The 24,442-nt window shown below is 45.7% G+C and overlaps 1 protein-coding gene across 6 annotated transcripts in view; it reads left to right on the top strand.

Annotated features, from left to right (window-relative positions):
* Positions 1-24,442, top strand: part of TRAPPC9 (trafficking protein particle complex subunit 9) — a 570,776-nt gene that overhangs the window by 336,917 nt on the left and 209,417 nt on the right. For all 6 annotated transcript variants that reach the window (XM_019459757.2, XM_019459759.2, XM_019459760.2 and 3 more), the window contains one exon: positions 21,219-21,361. In XM_019459757.2, coding sequence (XP_019315302.2) covers positions 21,219-21,361 — 143 coding nt within the window. The remainder of the gene's footprint in view (positions 1-21,218; positions 21,362-24,442) is intronic.

Below are 24,442 nucleotides of genomic sequence, written 5' to 3'. Positions count from 1 at the left end.
CTGAAAGGTGCCTCCGCCGAGGACTGTGTGTGTGTGTGTGTGTGTGTGTGTGTGTGCGCGCGCGCGCATGCGCAGGCTGTGTGACTCCACTCCCTTGAGCACAAGGAGCTATCTTTAGCTGCTTGCACTTGTCTTGCCCTGGAGGCTATGCAGGGGGCGGCCTGGAAACCCATGTGGGGGCTGCGGGCCTGCTTCCCAGGCCACCGGGCTGAGCCAGTCACAAAAGAGACCGGTCCTTCGTCATGGCCACTTCTGCAGGAGAGCAGGTGGGGTGCTGGGATGTGGCGGCCGCCTCACCAGGCTCTTGGTACACACTTCTGTTCTCCGGAACAGGGGACGTTTCTCCTGGTTTATAGATGAGGAAGTTGAAGTCCAGGGAACAGCGTGAAATACTCTGATCGGGCTGCTGGCTGGTGGAGCTCAGACCTGAACCCAGCTTTTCACGTACAGCTCAGAATGAGGATTGAAGGAAAATCGTTTGTAACTTAGGGCTATTGTAAAGGCAGTTACAACTTAGAAGTGGGCAGGGGGGCATTGAACAGTAAACCTCTGTGTTCTTTTCTTCATTCCTAGATTCTTTAGAGAGGAGAAAATGGTCAAGTTTCGTTCTCTGAGCATCTCCCAGACTTTGTGCCTTTCAGCAGGTGTTGGCCTCACCGTGTCTGAAAACCGTCCCCCGGTTGTTTTCTCGAGAAATGTGGGAAGGCCCTGCAAGGCTGTGGACCCCATGAGCTCTGCTGGGAGGCCCTGGCTGCCAGCCGTCGTGACAGAAGCCCCCGCAGGCTTGGCTGGGAGGCCGGGGCAGGCCGCCAGGCCCAGGGTCCTGACAGAAGGGGCTCAGCGGCATTGAGGAGTCCAGGCTGAGCCCTTCCAGCCCGCCCACACCTGTCTTTCTAGCCTCGTCTTCCAGCAGCTGGGGGTGTCTTGCCCGGGTGTTCCTTAGCGGGGACGGGGGTTTGTCCTTTGGTGTCAGCTCCATGGACCCCGTCTAGAACCAGTCGCAAATTCCTTTTCCTTCTGGTTAAAATTCCGCTGTACTTTGGAGAAGGGCTCGGATCCGTGGACGGTCAGCACTGTTAGAATATTAACTAGGTTCAAACTATACTCTTGGTGATAACTGCTTTTCATTTTTCTTGGTTAAATAGACCAGTATTGACTCAGAGCGACCGTCTGGCGGAAGGAGTGAGGTGAGGGCCGTAGCGGATCTGGGGCTCCTCCCCGGCTCGGGGGCTGAGCGGGGCAGTGGCCTTCCTCCTGCGACCCCGTGGGTTTGGTCTCCCCGGAAGTCCCAGAGCGCGCTGCCTCGGTCTCCACGTGGAAGCAGTGGAACGAGTGACTGCTCCTTGCATGCTCACGCCTGCCCCTCACGCGGGTAGACCGCCAGCCTGTCATCGCACACGCTAGAGCCCAGGGCACAGGCCGTGATGCCATCGGCCTGGGTCACCGGACCCGCGAACAGCAGGCCTTCCTGCACTCAGTCTTCAGGTGCCTTGTCTCCCCGTTTCTTTTTCTTTGCACCTGTGCTGGTGGTGAGGTGGCCAGAGGCAGAGACTCGAATGAAGTAGATAGTCAGGTGCCTTGGTGGCGACTTGGCTCTTGCTTTTGTGGGTGAAGTTCTCTGCCCACATTCTGACCGTTCTGTTTTTAATATTCATGATTTTTCATGATAACTTCCTGACTACTCACTAATCCTGGCTTACCTTTGGCTTACTATTTTCAGCTGACGTGGAATGTTACTCCTCTGTAATTTTTATTACTTAACTATTCTTAGTCTTTAGAGTGACGACGTCTTAGGTGAGTGTAATTAGAAATGCATATTGAGCGCACAAGGGATAATTTTCTTACGCGGCTGTGCATTAAAAAAATAGCATCTGCAGGACTATAAGGTTTCCATTTATAATAGAGATTTATTCTCCCGGAGGCTGGGAAGACATAATCCTCGGAAAGCCCTTAATACCGGTGCCGAAGGTATTTCATTCATGTGCTTGCTCAGTGAGCTTTGATGGAGCTCCTTCAGTGGGCAGTGTGCCCGTCTTCGAGCTGGCATTGGGGGCACCGTCTCACCTGAGGGTCTCTTGGGGGAGGGACCTGACGTTTCAACGAGTCCTTGTGCCTCTGTTTGTTTATAAACAGTGTGTGGCAGGGTCCCAGAGGGTGCCTGGTCGCCCCCTGCCTGCACGAGCTGAGCGTGGAATGGCAGAGAGGCATGGGTGGGAGTGGCAGGGTCTCCTTACCGATCTGGAGAAGCTCGGTTGGAGGTCCGGCCTCACTGCCACCAGGTGGGCTCGCCAGGGCCTCCCACACGATCCTGCGTCCGCGCCATCACGGGCCGGGCTGGAGACCCCTGTTGTCACCCGCGGGGCAAACTGGCAGGGGCCCTGGAGGAGAGAGGGACGGGGTGGGGCCCTCCGTACCTCCTCTTTCCCCGCATCTCACCAGTCAGGGGAGTTGGCTTTAGCTCCCCGTCTCCAGGTGGTGGTTCTCAGTGCGTGGTCTCCAGACCTGCAGCTTCAGACCCTACCTGACCCGCAAATCAGAAAACTGGCGTGGGGCTCAGCAGCCTGTTGGAGCCGGTTCTGTAGGTGGTCCCAATGCAGGCTCTCGGGCAGAGCTCTCGTCGGCACACGTGCCGGTAGGGGGGTGCTGGTGGGCCGCCCGGCCGATGCCTTGGGCCTCGGGGCGTGGGGCTGCAGGCTTGTTGTGTCTGGTTGTGGTGCCCCTGGTCTGTTTACCCGCCACCCCCCCCACCCCCATGGGTTGTACCATGCTGTTTTCTGTGTGAGCTTGGGCATCGACAGGGTGAGCGGTTCTCGTGGCCAAGTCCTTCATGTGGGAACGTGAGAGTAGAAAATGAGGGTTCTCTGCAGAGGTGTGGCCGAGGACGTGCGTCCTGGCCCCCCTCTGGCCTCCTCTTCGTCACTGCGAAATGCAGCCGAGCTCTTCTCTGAAAGATGGTGAGGCTTAAACCACATGATGAACAAACAAAACTGAATCAGTGTTTTGTGGTAGATGGTCGTTCAAAGGCGGTTTCCTGTTGGCCAATAGGATGAGATATTCTGGAGGATCTCTACCTTGTAGACTAGAAGAAGGAACCCCCACTCCTGGAGTTAGCTGCCACTACCACTTGTGGGAGCGCCTCGTTTTGTCTCTGTGCCCAGCTTTCACCCCGTCGTGGGGATGACGGACATCCGCTCAAGAGACAGAATATGGGCTCTAGGTGGTGGCCTTTCGTGCCAGCTGAGCCAAGAGATATTCCCTAAAGCAGTTGGTAAATTGATTCACTGTGGGACAAAGGACTGAGGTCCCGAGAGAGGTAGGTGCTCACCAGGGCCACTGACTCGAAGGGTCCAGAAATGCCATTGCTGGCCAAGCAGGCAGAAAGGTAGTTTTTCTGTTGAAGGAAAAGTTTTCTGGAGTGGGAAAGAAGCAAAGGCCACTGGCCGGAAGGGCTGCCGAACCCCGAGCAGAGCAGCAGAGACGAGGGAGACCAGGAGCAGCCCAGCTCCAGGGAGAGCAAGTCCGGTCTGGTGGCAGGCTTGGCCGCAGTCCCAGCCGTGAGGCCTGAGCAGCCTCATCTGGCTTCGGTGGAAGGCCCTTTCCCCACTGACCACCTGCTCTCAGCCGGGTCCGAGCGCTGGAGGAGGTGACATCGCAGGAGAGAGAGAGAGCACAGGCCTGGGGGGCAGAGTCCAGCTGAGCGCCCCCCCCCCCGCCCCTCCCCCAGGACCTTGTGGCGAGTCCTTGAAGCCATGCTGAGGCCCTGGGGGGACTGGGAATCTGTTCCAGGGGGCACCTGGTACCATCCCTGGAGCACGTGTGTGCTCTGCAGAGTAGCTGCATTGTTGACAAGTTTTTAGTTTTTCCTAAAGTCCAGGCTCTAGAGTCCTTGATGTATCCGTACTTTCTTCAGTGTTGTGTTTTGAAACATTTTAAGCACGAAGTTGAAAAGACAGTGCAGTGAGCAGCCGTGCTCTCCGCCTTCGTCCTTTGGGGAAAGTGGAAGTACGTTCAGAAGCAAATGGAAGACTTGATGCTGCGTTCCCCCCCTCCCCCCACTTGGCTCCCAAGAGCAGTGGCCGTTTCCTGAATCTCCGTGGTGCTGTTGCCGTGCCCGTGGCATCTAGTGTGGGCGCGGTGATCTCATCCAGTACGTGTTCTGTGTTTACCCAGTAATGGTTTGTTGATAACCTTCCTTCCTGATGGATAAAGAATGCCTACTTCAGTTTACAGCCCCTCCTTCCAGTATAGCTTGTTCTCAGGTGTTTTCTCTGTTTTGCTTCACTGACAAGCTGGAGTAGATCTCAATGCTGTCTTGGGGTCCTCTCGGCATGTGACCACCTTTAGAAAAGGTTTAGGGTCCTCTCCATAGGGGGTTGGTGTGATAGGAAGCCTTGGCCTTGGCCAGGTCAGTTGTTCCTTTCTGGATCTTGGGTTCCCCAGGTGAAAAACAAGGTTGCTGACTTGATTCTTTCTTTCATTTCATGTTTTATTTTTTTTTATTTTTGAGAGGGGGAGAGATCGCACGCAGGGGAGGGGCAGAGAGAGAGGGACACACAGAATCCGAAGCAGGCTCCAGGCTCTGAGCTGTCAGCGCAGAGCCCGATGTGGGGCTCGAACCCACGAAACACGAGATCGTGACCTGAGCTGAGGTCGGATGCTTAACCGACTGAGCCACCCAGGTGCCCCTTGACTTTATTATTTCTAAGGCCCCCTTTTAATTCTAACTCTTGGTAGCTAAAATCACTGAATTCATGCTGTCAGGAGGGAGAACTTGAGAGGTCACTGGGGTCATCTTTGCCCTGCAGTGTGGCCTCTACGGCTGCTCGCTATTTGAACACCTGTGCTGAGAGCTCATCGTTTTACAGGACTCCAGTGGTTTGGCGCACTTCACTGTGTATACATGTTTATTTTGTTTTCCTGCTGGGTACCGTGCATCCGTTGGATTGATCCTAGGGTCCCTTTCTCAGGCACCTGGGGATGGAAGCTGCCTGGGAGATGGCAAGTATGTTGGGAATGGAGATGGCTCAGGGAATCCCTGTGGCTGAGGCCTCAGTATCTTCTGCTGCTTCAGTGGTCATCCGTGGAGATCATACGGACTTTGGGGTCCACCGTGCAGTTGTAGCTAAATTCCTACCTGGAAATTGGCTTGACAAGCTCTCTGTTGAGGGTAATACAGCTTGTAGCATCCAAGGTTCCTAACTTTGAGTGGGTACCTTCATCACGGGTTCAGCAGTCATGGGCCCCCTGGTAGCTGGGATACCTTCCGAGGGGCCCTTCAGTGCCTGCACCGCCACCTTCTTGACGCCATCAGACTTGGCTGCCTCTGGACAGTAGGTCATACACCTGACACACGTTTGGCATGGGGGCAAAGAAGGCCTTGCCAGTGTGCACCCGTTCAGCGCAGGGCTGACCTTGCCACTTGATCACTGGCCTTGGTAGTGTCAGGGATGCATCAGGCATGACGTCTGAGCAAGGCCACCAAGTGACCTTTTGTCAAAGGGGTCACTCGGTCTTCTGGGAAGCAATGTTGGTACACATTGAGGTCATGAATGTCTCGACCGTGTCATAATTGTCACGGATCATCTTGGCTAGGGGGGCTTGGGTGGGAGGCAGTTGGTGGTAGATTAGGCACTGCTGATAATCTTGAGGGAGTTTTCATGCTTCTTGTGACTCGCTCTCAGGACGGGAGAGAAGAGATCCTAGCTCCTCTGGTTCTACTTTTCGGGTGAGTCTGGCAGTTTCCAAGACAGCTGTAGGCGCCACAACATGTTAGTATTAACATCACTTCTATTGGTGTTTGTGTGGGTGGGTTCCTGCTCCTGGAAGATGGATACAGGGTTATCCTTGGGTCACAAATTCTATCTGCAGCCTGGACGGACCTTTCAGACCTGGGATGGGTAGAATCTTATTGGAATGGGCAGACCATGCATTTGTTAAACGAAGAGATCAATGGAAAGGTCAATGCCGAGATCATTGGACACTGTGTCCACTTTTCCAGAGTTGAGAGAATCCCTGGGTAGAACAGATGTCTAACCCATCCCATCCCATGTGCTCTGAGCATCATCAGGTCCTAGGGATTTGGCTGGTACGATAGCAAAAGGTGCCACTTTCTGCTGGGCAGAGTGGATCAGAGAGCTTCTACTGGGGACCTTCCATGTGCACAGACATCCTTATGTCAAGTCTTCTGTCAAAACATGGAAGTAAAAATTAGGGAAGGAGAAGTCGGGTGCACTCTATGGTTTAATGACCGGAACATAAGTTTTGGATTTATATATAGCTGGCATTTGTAACTATTTAGCTATAGGGAACATTAAATCATTCTGTTTAAAAAAGTGGGTAATAATTGTGGTTTTTTTGGTTTTTTTTTGTTTTTAACCGCACTCAGGGAAGCACTTAATGTGCTGGGAAATCCTCCCACTGTTTATCTGGCTTACTTACAGTTCCCCCAGATAAGAATCTGGCTACTTAAGCCTCATTAACAAAAAAGTATCCTTCCTTCTCTGTGAATTAAGCCTTTCTGATTCTTGTACCTCTCTTGAGTAAAGCCAAAATTGCATCCCAACCATTTGAGTAAATGAACTCCACGTTTCCAGCCTTGGTTAACAGACCACATGGCCCCGTGCCTATTAGAGTGGCAGCATGCACTGGAAGTGTGGGGGACCGTGATCCCTCTCTCTAAGGCTGGAATACTATTAGGGACGTAATGAACGTGCTGCAGTGTGAGGGATGATGCCAGGGCTAATGAGATCAAAGACCGACTTGTCACAGATGTAACGTTGGAGGAGATGGCACAGTGCGTTTGATTTAGGGCCACGATTCTAAGGTGTGGATTTAGGCTCTTTTTCCCCTTCCATGTGATATACTCAGCTTTCCATGAGTACCAGGTGCCAGAGTCTAATGTTGACATGCTCTGAGTCCTGTCTGTGGCCCCACGGTCGGGGTGGGAGCTGGCCCATTCTGAAGCACTGAGTTGTGTCCTGTGGATGCGGTGCAGGATACTGCATGCCTCCAAGGAGGAGGGTGCCTGTCCCCTGGCTCTGAAGGTGGAAACCAGGGACGTGGATCTGACAGAGTAGATTGTTGCCTACCAAGACGGCTTTGTGCAACCCCCTCTTGCCTTTCTTAGTGTTTCTGCTTGACCCTACCCAAGGCCATTGTCATGCCTGATGCTGGGTGCTTGTAAATGAGGATGACTGCCTCTCTTGAATCAGTTGCTGTGTCTTCTGTTTTATTCTTTCTTTTTTTAATTTATTTTGTAGTCTGCTCACCTAGCAGTGTGCATGAGCCAGGGTCACATGGTGTCCGTGCACCCACATCCTGTGTTTGTTTGTTGGTTACTCACTGGAGATGTTCTTCATTTGCACTGTTGTCAACCCAGACATGAAGAAGACCTAGCCAGTTGGAAACATGAATTCATACCACAGGGAGATAACACATGTGCCAGAATAATGGTTATTCAGAAAAACCGACGACGCCTAATGTTGGCAAGGATGTGGAGCCACTGGAACTCTCTTATGTTAGTGGGAGTATAAAATCGCAAACCTAATTTGGAAAACTGCCGTCTTCTTAAACTGAAATACACACCTGCTGTAATGACCCACCAAGTTCACTCCTAAGTATATATCCCTGAGAGATAAAAACATACATTCACAAAAAAAAAAAAAAAAGGAAAAGGAAAAAAACTTGCTCGAGAATTTTTTAGTAGCTCGATTTTTATTTTCTTCAAATTGGGAGCAACTCCAATGCCTGTGAGTTGGAGAATGGATAAACAGATTGTGGTAGATTTATACAATGGAATACTACTGAGCAGTGAAAAAGTAACTATACATCTGTAGCTGCCATGATATATATCTCTGTACACACCATAATGGATGAATCTTGAAAACATGTTGCACAAAGGAAGCCAGTTATGAAAGAGAACATACTGTATGATGCTCTATATGTGAAATTCAGGCGAGGGCAAATCTGTGATAAAAATGTTCAGAAAAGTGGTTGCCCAGGAGAGTGTATCTGTCTTGGATTAGAAGGGGGCGCAAGGGAGTGTCCTTGGTTGGTGGACGTGTTGTGTGTCTTTATTAGATAATAGTTACATGGGGCGTGCGTGTATCAAAGCTTAATGAATTGTATACTTGGTTGAATGCTTTTACTGTATGTAAGCTTACCTCACACCAAAAAGGAAAGCCTAACAAATATCAAACTCCAGTTAGTAGATTTGTTTTTTGTAATAGTGTGTATTAGCAATTATGATACTACTTTCTATGTATTTTATGTGTGAGCAATTGAGTAAGCATATTGAGGATGATGGGACCTCATTTCTCCCAATTAAAGAAGGTTGTTACAGATGTGGAAAGGGGAAATTTGAGTGAATCTTAGGGTGGGAGTCTGGAACCTGAGTTTTCACTTACGAACTCCCAGTTTGTGGTGTATTTCTGTATTGTTGTCCATATATATGCAAGTGACTGTATAAAACTAGATACGGAAATAGGTATCGGTATACACAAACACACGCATATAAGCACAGGCATAAGCTCACACTTGAGGTTTGTTCGTGGAAAAAGCCCTCCAGCCGGAGCATCTTAGTAGCAATGAGCACAGTGAGCACCTATTTCTTGTTAACATTCCCCACAAAAAAGACCCTCAGCCTTCTTCAAAGAAATGGTTGATTTCTAGGGCAGGGAACACAGAAGATGACCCTGGAACATCCTGTTGTTCCGTAAAGTAAGGAATTGCTTAAAGATTGATGAGGGCGTGTCAAAGGACACAGCAGCCAGCCTGAACAGATGCCAAATCTGGGACCATCTGCGCATCAGCATGAGTAATGGTGGTAACAGATTATAACCCATTGAATAAAACAAGGAGCCATTAATCTGTGTGGATATTAACCAAATAAACAGGGAAGGAAAAGGTCGTGTAAGTAGATTGGCATCTAATAAATGTGAAATGATGATGTTAGAAGACTGTGAGTGGATGGTACAGTAGTGGGTGAAAATTTAATGAGGAATACAGTATTGACCAATCCTCAAAGCATCTGCACACAAATTACTTATTGATTACTGGGGAAAAACGAGGAACTAAACAGAGGAGAAACCTTGCAGACATTCTCCTTAGCGTATTTATCTATATATAAGTATGAAAGAGTGACAGAGAATTATACAACAATGGGATAAAATGTGAACAATTTTTGAATTAGGTCATGGGGAGGTTTTTCGTACTTTGAACTTTCTTGTCATTTTGAGATAATATTGAAGTTAAAAGTTTAAAAGATTAACTTTAAAGCAGTAGGGAAAAAAATTTTATGACCTGGGAGCGTGGAAGGTGTTTCCAACCATGATTCAGGAACCATAAAAAATAAAGGTGCAAGGGACATAAAAAATTGATGCATTAACTAGAAGAATAGTAACCATTTCTGCAAGGCAAATAAACAGCACCAAAGACAGCGTCCAGCTGTGAAAAATGTTTGCAATTTCTATCACAGGCAAGGAGTAATTCCCTTAATATATAAAACCTTTAAATCTGGAAGACTAATAGGTCAATTTAAAAAAAATAATAATTTTTTTTTAAAAACCTCAAATGATGAGAACATATACTTCTCAAATAAAGATGTGAAAATGGCTCCTTTTCTTGGTACCAAAATCCGATTGACTTGGTCTTTTAACAACAGTCCCAGGCACGCCTGCCTCCATGTTGCCCTAGTGTCCCAAGCCTTCTCAGCCACTGAGGGACTGTTGTGCTTCTGGAGTAGGAGCCATTTGGATGGCTGGCATTGCTTAAACTCATTTCTACGTTATTGTGGATGTACCATTTAATTTGTAGTCACTTGGCATCTTTAAGGCATAATTAACACCGAAGAAAGACTGGCTGAAAGTGCTAATTAACTGGAAAGTAATGGTATGGCTTTCATTTGTATGTTTCTCTGACCTTAAGTAAACCATAGGGCTGGTCTCTTGGGAATGAACCCCAGCTGGGACCTCTGGTCCTGAATGTTTGACTTCTTAAGTGGATCATATCACAGCTATTAATCTTATGTCCTATCACAGAAAGAGAGCAGAAGGAAATCTGTGGTGACAGGTCCAATTAGGGTCTTTAAAAATTAGAGATCTATATCTTATAAATTAGTTAGGATACTGTATAAAGGTGAGGGTGTCTATGTGGCAAGAGCCTTAGTTAGATTAGAATCATGAAACAGGAGATTAGTAATACAGAATGAATAATAACAGTTCACCGAGAAACTGGTAAGAACCTTAGGTAATGTCTGGCACAACCCTGATTTTACAGATGAGGATATGGGGACCTGGAGAAGGGACATGACTTTACCGAGATTATGTGAAATTTTAATTGTAGTAAATCATAACTTCACTTGATGATTTTTGCTGTAGAACCCGGAAATCCTGACTCCTGGATCCTGGATCCTGAAAATCCTGGAATCCTTTGTCCTTAGACGTGAGCAGTCCCACGTCGGTGTGGCCCACACTGTTACCTGGAATCTTCGGGTGTAATGTTGGCAAATGATTGTGTGCCTATTAATGGTCAGGATCAATTTGTGAAGTCAACTTTGAGTGTGAATTGCTTTCTATAAAATTCAGCCACATTAACTGTACAGTTTGATGAGTTTTGACAAAAGTGTATCCCTTGTCACTGCCACTGCCGCCATGATGTACAATATTCTCATTACCCCCCAAAGTTTTCCTGATCCCGTTACAATCAATCCTCTCTTGTCCCTAGCCCCAGACAACTACTGACGGGTTTTTTTGTCACTAAAGACCAACTTTTTTCCAGCATCTCATATACAGGCAAGCATATAGTATAGCCTACTCCCTTTTTCACTCAGAATAATGTTTTTGAGATTCTTCCATTTGTGTGTATCAGTAATTTGTTCCATTCAGTTGCTGAGTAGTATTTCATTTTATGGACATACTATGATTAATCTAGTCACCCGCCTCTTCCTGGACATTGAGGTTGTTTCCAGTTTGGGAATATTATGAATAGAATTTCCATAGGTATTTACATATATGTCTTTGTGTGGATATGTGTTTTTATTTTTCCTGGTAGGAGTTTTGTTGTTGAACAGTATGTTAATTCTTTATGTTTGGAAGGAATTTTGACTAGTTGTTTTCTGAAGTGATGGTACTATTGTATATTACTACGAGCAATTTCTGAGAGTTCTGGTAGATTCCTTAGGATTTTGTTTTTATATGATTGTGCTGTCTGTGAGCAGACAGTTTTACTTTGTCCTTTCCAACGTGTATGTCTTTAATTTCTTTTTCTTACCTTATTGGACTTACTAGGGTCTCAATAACAATGTTGATTGGAGTAATGACAGCTATGTCCTTGCCTGAGTCCAGGTTCAAATTTGTGACAGAACACTTAGTTGACCATGAGCTGTGGTTTTAAAACTGCAAAATTTTTTTTTCATGAGTGTGTTTTATAGATTGAGGGCATTCCTTTCTATGCCTAGTTTGTGGAGATTTTTAAAACAAAATCATAAGTGGGTTTTGAATTTTGTCAACTGTGTTTTCTGATGTTATTGAAATGATCATGTGGCTTTTCCTTTTTGTCTGGTAAAATAGTCTCTTAATGTTGTGATGACATTAACCAATTTTCTGATACTACCAACCTTGCATTGCTGAGATAAACTTATTTGGTCATGATGTATTTTCCATCTTATGTGCTACTGAATGTAGGATTTTCACATCTTTTTTAAAAATTTAAATCCACGTTAGTTAATACGGAGTGTAATGATTTCAGGAATAGAATTTAGTGATTCATCACTTACATATAACCCCCAGTGCTCATCCCCACAAGTGTTCTTTTTAATGCCCATCACTCATTGAGCCTATCCCCCCCACCCAACACCCTGCCAGCAACCCTCAGTTTGTTCTCTGTATTTAAGAGTCTCTTATGATTTGTCTTCCTCTGTTTTTATCTTAGTTTTGCTTCCCTTCCCCTATGTTCATCTGTTTTGTTTTGTAAATTCCACATATGACTGAAATCATGTTGTATTTGTCTTTCTCTGACTTATTTCGCTTAGCATAATGCATTCTAGTTCCATTCATGTTGTTGCCGATGGCAAGATTTCATTCTTTTTGATGGCCAAGTAGTATTCCATCACACACACACACACACACACACACACACACACACACACCACATCTTTATGCATTCATCACTCCATTTGGGCTCTTTCCATACTTTGGCTATGCTATAAACACTGGGGTGTGTGTACCCCTTTGAGTCAGCATTTTTGTATTCTTTGGATAAATACCTAATAGTGCAATTTCTGGTTTGTAGGGTAGTTCTGTTTTCAATTTTTTGAGGAACCTCCATACTGTTTTTCAGAGTGGCTGCACCAGTTTCCATTCCCTCCAGCCGTGTAAAAGGGTTCCCGTGTCTCCTCATCCTCGCCAACATGTGTTGTTCCCTGACTTGTTAATTTTAGCCATTCTGGCCACTGTGAGGTGATAACTCATTGTGGTTTGATTTGTATTTCCCTGATGATGAGTGATGTTGGGCATTTTTTCATGTGTCTGTTAGCCATCTGGATGTCTTCTTTGGAAAAGTGTCTATTCATGTCTTTTGTCCATTTCTTCACTGGATTATTTGTTTTTTGGGTGTTGAGTTTGATAAGTTCTTTGTAGATTTTGGATACTAACCCTTTATCTGCTATGTCATTTGCAAATACCTTCTCCCATTCCATCAGTTGCCTTTTAGTTTTGCTGATTGTTTCCTTTGCTGTGGGGAAGCTTTTTATCTTGATGAGGTCCCAGTAGTTCATTTTTGCTTTTGTTTCCCTTGCCTCCGGGAACATGTCAAGTAAGAAGTTGCTGCAGCCGAGGCCCAGGACGTTGTTGCCTATTTTCTCTTCTAGGATTTTGATGGCTTGTGTCTTATGTTTAGTCTTTCATCCATTTTGAGGGTATTTTTGTGTCTGGTGTAAGAAAGTGGTCCAGGCTCATTCTTCTGCATGTTGCTGTCCAGTTTTCCCAGCACCACTTGCTGAGGAGACTGTCTTTATTCCATTGGCTATTCTTTCCTGCTTTGTCAAAGATTAGTTGGCCATACATTTATGGGTCCATTTCTGGGTTCTCTATTCTGTTCCATTGATCTGAGTGTCTCTTTTTGTGCTAGTACCATACTGCCTTGATGGTTACAGCTTTGTAATACAGCTTGAAGTCCAGGATTGTGATGTCTCCAGCTTTGGTTTTCTTTTTCAACATTACATTAGCTATTTGCGCTCTTTTGTGGTTCCATACAAATTTTAAAATTGCTTGTTCTAGTTCTGTGAAGAATGTTGGTATTATTTTGATAGGAATTGCAGTTAATGTGTAGATTGCTCTGGGTAGTGTCGACATTTGAACAATATTTGTTCTTCTGATTCATGAGCATGGAGTGTTTTTTCCATTTCTTTGTGTCTTCTTCAGTTTCTTTCATAAGCTTTCTATAGTTTTCAGTGTATAGATCTTTCACCTCTTTGGTTAGGTTTATTTCAAGGTATTTTATGGCTTTTGATGCAATTGTAAATGAGATCAATTCCTTGATTTCTGTTTCTGCTGCTTCATTATTGGTATATAGAAATGTAGCCAATTTCTGTACGTGGATTTTATATCCTGTGACTTTGCTGAATTCATGGATCAGTTGTAGTAGTTTTTTGGTGGAGTCTTTTGGGTTTTCCATGTAGAGTATCATGTCATCTGCAAAGAGTGAAAGTTTTACTGCCTCCTTGCCAGTGTAGATCCCTTTTATTTCACTTTATTGTCTGATTGCTGAGGCTAGAGCTTCCCACACTATGTTGAATGACATTGATGAGAGTGGACATCCCTGTCATGTTCCTGACCTTAGCGGGAAAGTGCTCAGATTTTCCCCATTGAGGATTAGCAGTGGGTCTTTTGTATATGGATTTTATGATCTTGAGTATATTCCTTCTATCCCTGTATTCTTGAGGGTTTTTATCAAGAAAGGATGCTGTATTTTGTCAAATGCTTTCCCTGGGTCTATTGAGAGAATCATGTGGTTCTTGTCCTTTATTTTTTAATATCCTTTATTTTATCCCATTGATTTGTGGGTATTGAACCAGTCCTGCATCTCAAGAATAATTCCCACTTGATCGTGGTGAGTAATTCTTTTAATGTATTGTAGGATCTGGTTTGCTAGTATCTCGTTGAGGTTTTTTGCATCCATGTTCATCAGGGAAATTGGTTTATAGTTCTCCTTTTTAGTGGGGTCTTTGTCTGGTTTTGGAATCAAGGTAATGCTGGCCTTGTAGAATGAGATTGGAAGTTTTCCTTCCATGTCTTTTTTTTTTTTTTTTTTTTTGGAACAGCTTCAAAAGAATAGGTGTTAACTCTTCTTTAAATGTTTGGTAGAATTCCCCCTGGAAAGCCACCCGGCCCTTGTTTGTTGGGAGATTTTTGATAACTCATTCAATTTCTTTACTAGTTATAAGTCTGTTCACATTTGCTATTTCTTCTTGTTTCAGCTTTGGAAGTTTATATGTTTCTGGAAATTTGTCCATTTCTTCTAGATTGCCCAATTTGTTGGCATCTAATTGCTCATAATGTTTTCTTATTATTGTTTGTATTTCTGTGGTATTGGTTGTGATCTCTCCTCTTTCATTTGTGAGTTTGTTTATTTGGGTCCTTTCCTTTTTCTTTTTGATAAGTCTGGCTGGGGCTTTATCAATTCGGTTAACTCATTCAAAGAACCACTCCTAGTTTCATTGATTTGTTCTGTTTTTTTTTTTCATTTTGATATCATTGATTTCTGCTCTAATCTTTATTATTTCCCTTCTTCTGCTGGTTTTGAGCTCTGCTATTCTTTTTCCAGCTCCTTGAGGTGTAAGGTTAGGTTGTGTTTTTGAGACCTTTCTTCCTTCTTTAGGAAGGCCTGGATTGCTATATACTTCCCTCTTATGACCACCTTTGCTGCATCCCAGAGGTTTTGGGCTGTCGTGTTTTCATTTTTATTGGCTTCCATGTACTTTTTAATTTCTTCTTTAATTTCTTGGTTAACGTATTCGTTCTTTAGTAGGATGTTCTTTAATCTCCAAGCATTTATGGTCTTTCCGAATTTTTCCTTGCAGTTGATTTCAAGTTACATGGTGTTGTGGTCTGAAAATAAGCATGGTATAATCTCGATCTTACTGTACTTGTTGAGGCTGATTTGTGACCCAGGATGTGGTCTGTTCTGGAGAATGTTCCATGTGCACTTGAGAAGAATGTGTATTCTGTTGTGTTCGGATGAAATTTTCTGAATATATCTGTTAAGTCCATTCGGTCCAATGTGTCATTCAAAACTATGGTATCCTTGTTAGGATTTTTACATCTAAGTTTATGAGGGAATATAGGTCTGTAGTTTTTCTTTCCATGTAAACCCTTATTTTAGTATTTGGGTGAGACCGGCCTCTTAAAAAGAATGGGGCCATCTCCTCTATTTTCTGAAGGTGTTTGTATAAAACTGGTATTGTCTCTAACCTGAAGTGTTGATAGAATTCAGTGGGGCAATCCTCTGAGCTTGGCTTCTCTTAGGAGAGCTGTTTTCAGTTGTGAATCCAGTGTCATCATTTAACATAGGGCCCTTAGGTTTTCTAGTTTTTCTTGGTTCCGTTTGGTAATGTGTTTATTTTATTTAAGTTGAATCTATTGGCACTAAGTTGTTTGCACTATTTTATTATTCTTTTAATGTGTGTAGGGTCTATGCTGACATTCATTTCCTTTTTGGTATTGGTAAGAAGTTTCTTCCCTTTTTTCATAGGCCTGACTTAGGGGAATATCACATTTAATGATGTTTTCAAGAACTAGATTTTAGTTTAATTTAGTTTTCTCTATTTATCCATTTCAATTTAATAATTGGCTGATTATGCTCCTCTCGCTGTGATGTTGTTCCTTCTTATCCAACTCCTGGCCTTCCAGCTGTAATAGTATTCTGTATCTCCATATATCCTGGGATATTTGTCTAGAACATGCCATGGTTTATCTTAAGATATCTCTGGGCTTGTGTATTTAACTAGACTTGAATCCCTGTAGGTTGCCTCGTGTCTTCTCCCAGTGTCCCTTACACAGTAGACATGTGTTCACGGTCAGCAAACGAGTACGTGGATGGATGGATGCTCTTCTGAATAGTTTGCAAAACTGGCAAGAGAGAGGGCTATGCAGCCATGTAGCTCTGCGTTTAAATCCTGGATGTGCTGTCTTCCTGGGTGTGTGGCTTGGTGCAGTCTTCTGACTGCTGTGAACCTTGTTTTTGAAAATAGGACTTTCTTTGTAGGACTCTTAAGAATGTTAGAGTCAATCTATATAGATCACTTATCATAGTATTTGGTACCTAGTAGGTGCTCAAGAAAAGGTAGCCTTTGGAAGACCTTTTATTTTAGCTCAAATAATAAGTTGTATGCCTAGAAGTTTCTTTCCTTTAGTTCCTTGCCCACTACTGATTTCTCTAATAGTCCTTTTCCAAGTAAGGACTGCACCATGTTCTGAGAAGGGGAAGTCTCAGGACAGAATAGCACATTGCTTCTCATTACATTTTGATTGGAAAAAAAGTTTGAGCATCTTGTGTCTTTTGCCTTAGCAACCCACTTTCTGTTGACTAAAATATTGTAATTTTATAGGGCTGAGGAGGCTTTTTTTTTTGAAATGAAGGAAGAAAGACAGGAACGATAATTTCACAAAATAATTAATTTGCTTGACTTTTATAAATTATTTTCCCTGTAATTACATCTTTTCCTTGCTTCTTAACAGAGGAAAGACTCAGCCACTTCCAGAAAAACAAAACCACAGACTCTTTCTTCTTTGTTATACTGTTACCTATCCTGTGTATTTTTTGCTCCCTTCCTAGGCGATTTCTACTACATCACATCCTGAAAGTGACTCTTAAGTTTGCCTTAAAAAAACAAAGACCATGTGACACTTGTGTTACTTCACAGGTTTGGGCATTTCAAGGCTGTTTTTCAGAATGTTTGTTTCCCTGACTGTGCCTGCAGTGTGGGAAGACAGCCATGTAGATGTTGGTTGATGGGTTGGCTTCGTTTATTAGTTCTTTATTGAGATACTTGTTCACTCACCGTGTACTGCGTTCTCTGAGATCAGGGGTCAACCCTTATTCTGCTGGGAGCATAGAGCCTGACACCGAAAGCACCCAGGAGGGAAAAAAAGATGAATGAAAGAATAGGCTGAGCGAATGGAATCTGTTGTATTCAGAAGGTCGTTAGAGAAAGGCTTATTGGCATGTGTGTATGTGGGGGGTCTTGCTACTTGCTGGTGACTAGGCACTTTTCAAAAAGTGTGAGAAACATTCACAAGAAACCAGCGATCCCTTTGTGAGATGATAGGGCAGTGCTTTATACTGTGGGAAAAAGATTGGTGATTGTGGTGAATCCAAAGTAGGATCTTTGGGTATTAAAAAAGATTCTGTCTTTTGTTGAGCCTTTTTTGAAGCGAGGGAGTGTAGAAGTCATCTTGGATAAGGCGTGGCTTTATCTGGGCCGTGAAGGATGAGGAACATTTATGCAGGTGGAGAACATCAGGGAAAGTATTCCTGGTAGGGCAAAAGTTGAAAGGAACCTATAAGCCCATACGTGTGAAGGACACCTTAAAGAGGGGTAGGAAGTGAGTTTTTAAAATGTCGTGACAGACTTGAACAGATCTGTCTCCAAAGATAATCATAAATGGCCGGTGATCACATGGAAAGACGCTCAGTATCACTAGCCGTTGGGAAAATGCAAATCGAAACCAAAAAGAGATACCACTTCACCCCCGTTAGGAGGGCTATTATAAAACCAACAAATCCACCAAATAGGAAATAGCAGATGTTGACAAGGCTATGGAGGATTTAGGACCCTTGTGCACTGTTGGTGGCAGCTGTGGAAAATGGTATGTTGAGTCCTAAAACAATTCAATATATAGAAATACATGAATTTCCCAAAGGGTTGAAAGCTCTGTCTCAGAACGGGTGTTTGTACACCCATGTTCATGGCAGTGTTACTACTCACGATAGCCGAAAGGTGGAAGAAACCCAGGTGTCCATCAACAGACAAATGGATAAAAGAAAATGTGGCCTGTATACGCAATGGAATGTTATCCAGCTTTCAAAAGAAAGTTCTGGGGCGTCTGGATGGCTCAGTAGGTTCAATGTCCTACTCTTGATTTCATCTCAGGTCATGATCCCAAGGTCATGGGATTGAGTCCCATGTTGGGCTCCACTCTGAATGTGGAGCCTGCTTGGGATTCATTCTCTCTCTCTCTCTCCCTCCCTCCCTCCCTCCCTCCCTCCCTCCCCCACCAGCCCTTCTCCCTCCCTTTAATTCTTTCCTCCTTCCTCTTTCTGCTCACATGTGCTCTCTAAAAGAAAGAAAAGTTGTGACACATGCTACAACATGTATGACCCTTGAAGACATTCACCTGAGTAAAATAAACAGTCACAACAGGACAGAAACTGTGATCTTTTTATGTGAGGTTTCAAGAGTCATCAAATTCACAGAGACAGAAAGAGAACGGTGGTTGTCCAGGGCTGGGGGAGGGGAGCAGGGACTTAGTGTTTAACGATAGAGTTTTAGTTTGGGAAAATGAAGAAGTTCTGGATATGGATGGACGGTGCTGATGGTTGTACAGCCACGTGAATGTACTTAATGCCACAGAACTTACATTTAAAAGTGATTAAAATGGTAAATTTTATTACGTATATCTTACCATGATACAAAATGGGGGCGGAAAAAAGAAAAAGAAACAGTGCTGAAATCCATTTCCCATTTCTTCCCATTTTAAGCCGTGTTGCCTCAGGGTGTCCAATGGTGGGGTTGCAGAGGGAAAGAGGCGTTTGTTTAATGAGCGTCTGTTGGTTCTGCTACCTCGTTTTCTCCTTGAATCTTCGCTGGAGTCTGAGATAGGCATTCGTTGTTGTCCCCGCGTCACAGTGGAGAGACGGGCTGGGAATGGTGGGCAAGAGCCCGAGACCTGGTGGAGCCGGTGCGTCAGACTGAGCTTAACCGGCCTGTGGGCCTGCGCCCCTCCCCCGTACCGTGCGGCTTGGCCACTTCTGGAGTTTTTTTTCACCTGGCCTTCTCACGGCCAAGTTCTTGTCCCCCTCCCGATGCCCTTTCTGTGACCACTTGCCCACGCAGGTTGTTTATTTTCCAAGTCTGCGCTGCGGTCACCTCTCAGTTGGAGACAAGAAATAGGTCAACAAAAGCGATAACTAAAGGCTCAACACGGTGTCTGGCCAGGAGGGTTTATTGAAACAGGACTCCTGAACAGAGAGAGGAAGGCAGGCAGCTCCTTCATCCTGTCGGAGGCGTGGCTTGGTGGCGCTCTTACCAGGGGAGAGGACGCGTGCGTCCCCCGCCTTGGGCACATGGCGCTGAGGTCCCGGTTGGCCATGGCCGGCGCCGCCCTGGTCTCTCTGGCCCAGCGGAGAGCTCGGACTTGCACACGTGTCTTCAGTGGTCCGCTGAGGGCCGGCTGTGGGTACTTTCTCAGACCCCTCTTTACGTGGCCTAGCTGCAGCGGTGGGCGTTCCGGCCCTTCATCCTGAGGGTCTGCCTCCCTGGGATTCCTGTGACTTTCGTCTCTCGTTGCTTATGCTTTTGGGGTCCTACCTGTGAAACCACAGCCTCGTCCGCGGTCACGAAGATCTACTTCTGTTTTCTTCTTACGGTTTGATCAGCAAGCTTTCCGTGTCAAGAACCATACAGTACATACTTTGGTTTTGTCGGCCACGAATGGTTACTTTCATATGTTCTTTGTTTTTCTTTGTTGTTGTTTTAGAGCCTTTTGACTCCGTAAAAACTGCTCTCGGGGGTGTACAGAACCAGGCTTCAGGCTGCTTTTGGCTGGGCTGTAGTTGGCTGGGGCCCATGCTGGGACTTGACTGCAGAAGGTTGAGTCACAAGAGTGAGGAGTTGAGCTGGGTTTGAGATTTCTTGTTGCTATAGTTACTTGGGCACGCCACAGGCTCCCAAGTTCCTCTGCTGTTGTCATATGCTGGGGGGCAGGGCAGAGGGTAGGGGCTGCTGAGATGCCAGGGCGTTTGCCCAGAGTGGTCTTCCTCCGTCCCCAGCCCTTCCTGTACCACCAGGGCTGGGGGCTTTCCATACCGTGTTCCTTCCCCACTGGTGCTGGTGGCAGGAGCAGGTGGGGGTCTCCCTGCTGTCCTTGTCCTGCACTGTGCATCTGGGTCTGATGTTATGGGCTCCTTGGCATCCCTGCTCCTTGCCCACGTGGCGACCTCTCTGCCCAGTACATGGTGGGCATTGTGGACGAGTGGGTTTCCAGCTCCGACAGCATTGGTACGGGATTCTGGCTGGGGACCACCTCCTGCCCTTCCCCCCACTAGAATGGGTATTTATCCCTGCCACTGTACTCTTGGCATTGGTTGCCCCTCCTCCAGAAGCTTAGGATTTTGCTTCAGAGTAGAGAAGGGTCTGCTTGGGGATGGGAGGGGAGTGTGGGGTTGGGGCTGGTGTCTTGGCTTCTTACCTTTATTTGGTGGCTGCTGACTCCCTTCCTCCATGCCCGCGCTCTGGAGGGAGGCTACCTCTGCTTCCCCCACCGCAGCCCCCTGCCCTAGTCCTCTGTGTGTATACCCCGAGAGGGTTCATGGTGAGGAGCCTACAGTGGGTGGGAACTACCTTCTGGTCTGGGTTCCCAAGGGGGTCTTTGCTATTATTAGAGCCCCTACTCAGCCTTTAGCGATTTATTAACCTTTGGGCTAATTGCTTCCTGCCAGTTGCGTGCTGGCTGGCTCTGTACTTGTAGAGAAGATATCCCTACCCTTTACCTTCCAGAAGGGCCTTGTACCTCCTTGGCCTTCTAGCTCTGTGGTTGCCCTGTGACCTCATCTCTTGATGGGTTCAAGGAAGTGTCAGGAGTTTGTAGCTGGTCAGCCTTACTGACTGTTGACCTGGGAGCTATGCTCTACCTCCTGGACAGAAGTGCCACCTTCCCCCAACACCCTCGTCTGTATGTTGAAGTGATGCTGATTGAAATGCGTTTTTCTCTCAGAAATGCTCTAGGAACCACAGAATAATTTTGGAGCCTTTTTCCATTTGTGCATCTGGGCTGAGGGATGTTGGTGCAGACACAGGGCATCCTAGGAAAGACGGTGCAGGGGCCCAGTTTCCGAGTTGCCCAGTTGGGGTTATCTTCCCTCTTACCTAAGTGAAGCCTGCCTTCTGGAAGAAAGCCCATCAACTTCGCGATTACTAACATACCGTGTTTACATCATTTCAGACCTTGGAAGCTATCCTGAATTTCAAATACTCTGGAGGCCCGGGCCACGCTGAAGGGTATTACAGGAACCTGTCCCTGGGGCTGCACGTGGAGGCTGAGCCGTCTGTGTTCTTCACCCGAGTCACTACTCTGCCGGCGACCAGGTAAGAGGATCTCTGCCCTATGATTGCCTTCTTCTGGAATCTGACAGCACTGCATTTGGAATTCTGACCTCAGGATTCATCTTGGTCCCACCTCTAGTCAAATCCACACCACCGTGCCAAGTTGCATAGCCTCCCTGGGACTCAGGTTTCTGTATCAGAAAAACAGGCCTTCTAAGAAGTGCCTTTTCCTTTAGTTGTAGTGGACGGGCTTTACACCTTGTAACGTGGCAGAATAATAACATCAACATTGCAACATGCTTGCTTGTGGCCGTCATTGTACAGGACACATTTCCCACTCATGGCCCTGAGGCTGGTCCTGGCTTCAGTCTGATTCCCTCTCCTGCTAGTAGGGGTTCGGCAGGTAGCCACATGTCCTGGGGACTCCTGGAGTCTAACATCTCTTCCTGTGTCACTTCCGGCATCCCTGGAAAACACCGTGCAGAGCCAGGCTGTCCAGGATCTAGCCACCTCCCTGTTCATGGAGTTCCCGGCCATCTAGAGCCCTGGGCTGTTTCTGCCCAGGGCGCCCATCTTGCACAGACATTTTCTCTCCAGTTTACTCCTCCAGGCCTAGCCTTCCTCCAGGGGGAAAGAAATCAGATAGCGTGTCTATGTCAAACCCAGAAGTGGCCAGAGGTCCTAGAGGTACTCTGCTCTGAGGCAGGAGAATGACAATATCGCATTGAAAACTTTGAGAGAGAGCCGGGAGTGGTTGGTTCTGAAAGTGGTGGGTGGTATTCCATCCAATGGGGCTGCTCTTCTCAGATTCCTCCTCCAGCGGCCAGCAGCCTGTGGGAAGCAGGTGCAGATTACCACCGAGTACTTCCTATTTATTTTCGTGTCCAGTAGTTCCTTGCATGTTGGGGTAGGATGCAGTGGGACAGGATTACTTCTTCCTCTTTTTTTTAAAGTTTATTTATTTTGAAAGAGAATGCAAGTGGGGGAGGGCAGAGAGCGGGGAGGAGAGAGAGAATCCCAAGCTGGCTTCGTGCCATCAGTGTGGAGCCCAATGCGGGGCTCGAACCCATGAACCGTGAGATGATGACCTGAGCTGAAATCGAGTCAGATGCTTAACCAGCTGAGCCCCCAGTGCCCCTAGTATTGTTTATTCTTGATAGAGTTACGGTGGCAGTGATCACAAGCACCTCTGTAGCCTTGAACTGGGAAAGAACATCACAGGCAGCAGCCCCTTCCCTCCACCCGTGGGTTCCGTGTTCCACAGAGTGAAAGAGAGGGATGTTGCTGCCCACGTTAATGTTGATAAAAAACTCCTTTTAAAGTGATACAGCCCCAAATAATAAGTGTGGTTTTGGTTTATAGGAAAGACCATTTTTCTTCCCAGCCGTTGGAGAATGGCTCCGCAAGAATTAATGGCTTAGCTTGGGCTTCTTAGCATCACATTTCATCATCTGTCACTTTTTTCAGTCCGTGGAGTAATAGTCTTTCTTGCCAAGGCTTGCCTCTGTTTTGCATTTGTTGTATAAAGCATCAAAGCACTTACCCCTGGGGAGGCTGTGACCAGGGCTGCTGCCAGATGCTCTGAGAGTATTTCAGGCCCTTCCTGTGCATTAGGGCTGCTCCGTGATGTACCTGCTGTGTTCCTTTCTCATCCTCGCATCGCCTGCTGCCACTGCTCATATAAATAGTTCTTGGAAGCAGCACAGGTTGTCACTGAGTTGGGTTTTCTCCCCCCTCTTGATACCTGGCTTCCATGTCATGGCCCCTGCAGCTCTAAATGACAATTTAAGATGACAAAAATGCTGCCATGTGGAAAGGAGCAAGCACACTTGGAAAAGTCAGTGGTTAGCTCAAGTGCTCTTTGGCTCCCGATTACCCCACCCACTGATTCTACTCTTTCTTGTCGGCCGACGTGGTCTTTTTCTTGCTCTCGGGATTGATCTCCTAACCCTCCCTTTCCGTTCCCGCTAAGTCTGATTCTCCCCAGATCCTGTGGATTGAACCTCTGAGACATCTCCTGACCCCCTCTGCATTCCACTGCACGTCTTGGTTACCTCTCCTTGACACTTTAGGAGTAGTTGCCTGTGTGGTCCCCCTGCCTCCAGTTTTGCTCCTGCATCATCCTGTAAATGCAGACGGATTAAAGACTTTCCCAGTACTTGGGAGATAAAATTCAAAGTCCCTATCGTGATATTCAGGGGACTTAAAAATTTGAGCCAGACCTTTGCCTTTAGCTCTGTTTGTTCCCACTTCCTCCACACATCCAGGAGAAGACACTTTGCCTCTGTCAGCAGCACTAGGTGTATCAAGACCATTTCCTGCAACATGTCTTTGCATACATTTCTAAAACTCTTCTTAAACTGTCTTTCACCTACTCTTTTGGGAAAAGTTTGTTGGCCATTGATGATCTACTATGTCACCAGTTTTGTAAAATTTTCCTGAATGTGACTAGATAGAGTTGGTTGGTCCTTCTGTGTGCCTTGTGTTTCCAGTAAAGTACTTACCAGACTATAAGCCTTTCAACAAGTACCTTGAATGTTTCATTTATTCTTTAAATAAACACCAGTATTTCATATTTTAGATAAAGCACTCAGTGGGGTAGTAAATGGGTAGAGCCCGTCCTTGTGTTTCATCAGCCTGGTAAAAGCTAATCAGGCAGAAATAATATCAAATGGAAACATGGGTCTATATTAAGGAATGTTGAATCCTAGAAATAGAAATAGCAAGTGAATAAACAGAAAAGATTCTTCCCCTTGCTTCTTAATTTCTCTAAAAGACTATTGACTATTTAAAGAAAAAATAAGAGCATATAATTTTGTTGTGCATATCATATAGAGAAGTAAAATATGTAACCAAAAATAGCACAAAGAAATGGAAGGGAGACGGAGGAGAGGAGGATGGCGGTTCTTACATGCTACTGTTACGATACCATTTGAAGTTAAAATGTAGTAAGTTAAAGATGCATATTGGAAACCCTTTAGCAACCACTTAAAGTGTGGATAATAAGCCAGAAGAGAGAAAATGAGTTACTAGAAAATGCTTAATCTGAAAAGGGGGGAAGAGGTGGCAAGTATAGAACTAGAATCTTATAGTCGAATAGCAATGTGGTAGACTTAAGTCTAA

This window comes from Panthera pardus, unplaced genomic scaffold (genome assembly GCF_024362965.1).
Source record: "Panthera pardus isolate Hobbes unplaced genomic scaffold, ASM2436296v1 HiC_scaffold_7, whole genome shotgun sequence".
NCBI lineage: Eukaryota > Metazoa > Chordata > Mammalia > Carnivora > Felidae > Panthera > Panthera pardus.
The sequence above is the reverse complement of the archived record's forward strand: the minus strand, read 5'-3'. Positions and strand labels throughout refer to the sequence as shown.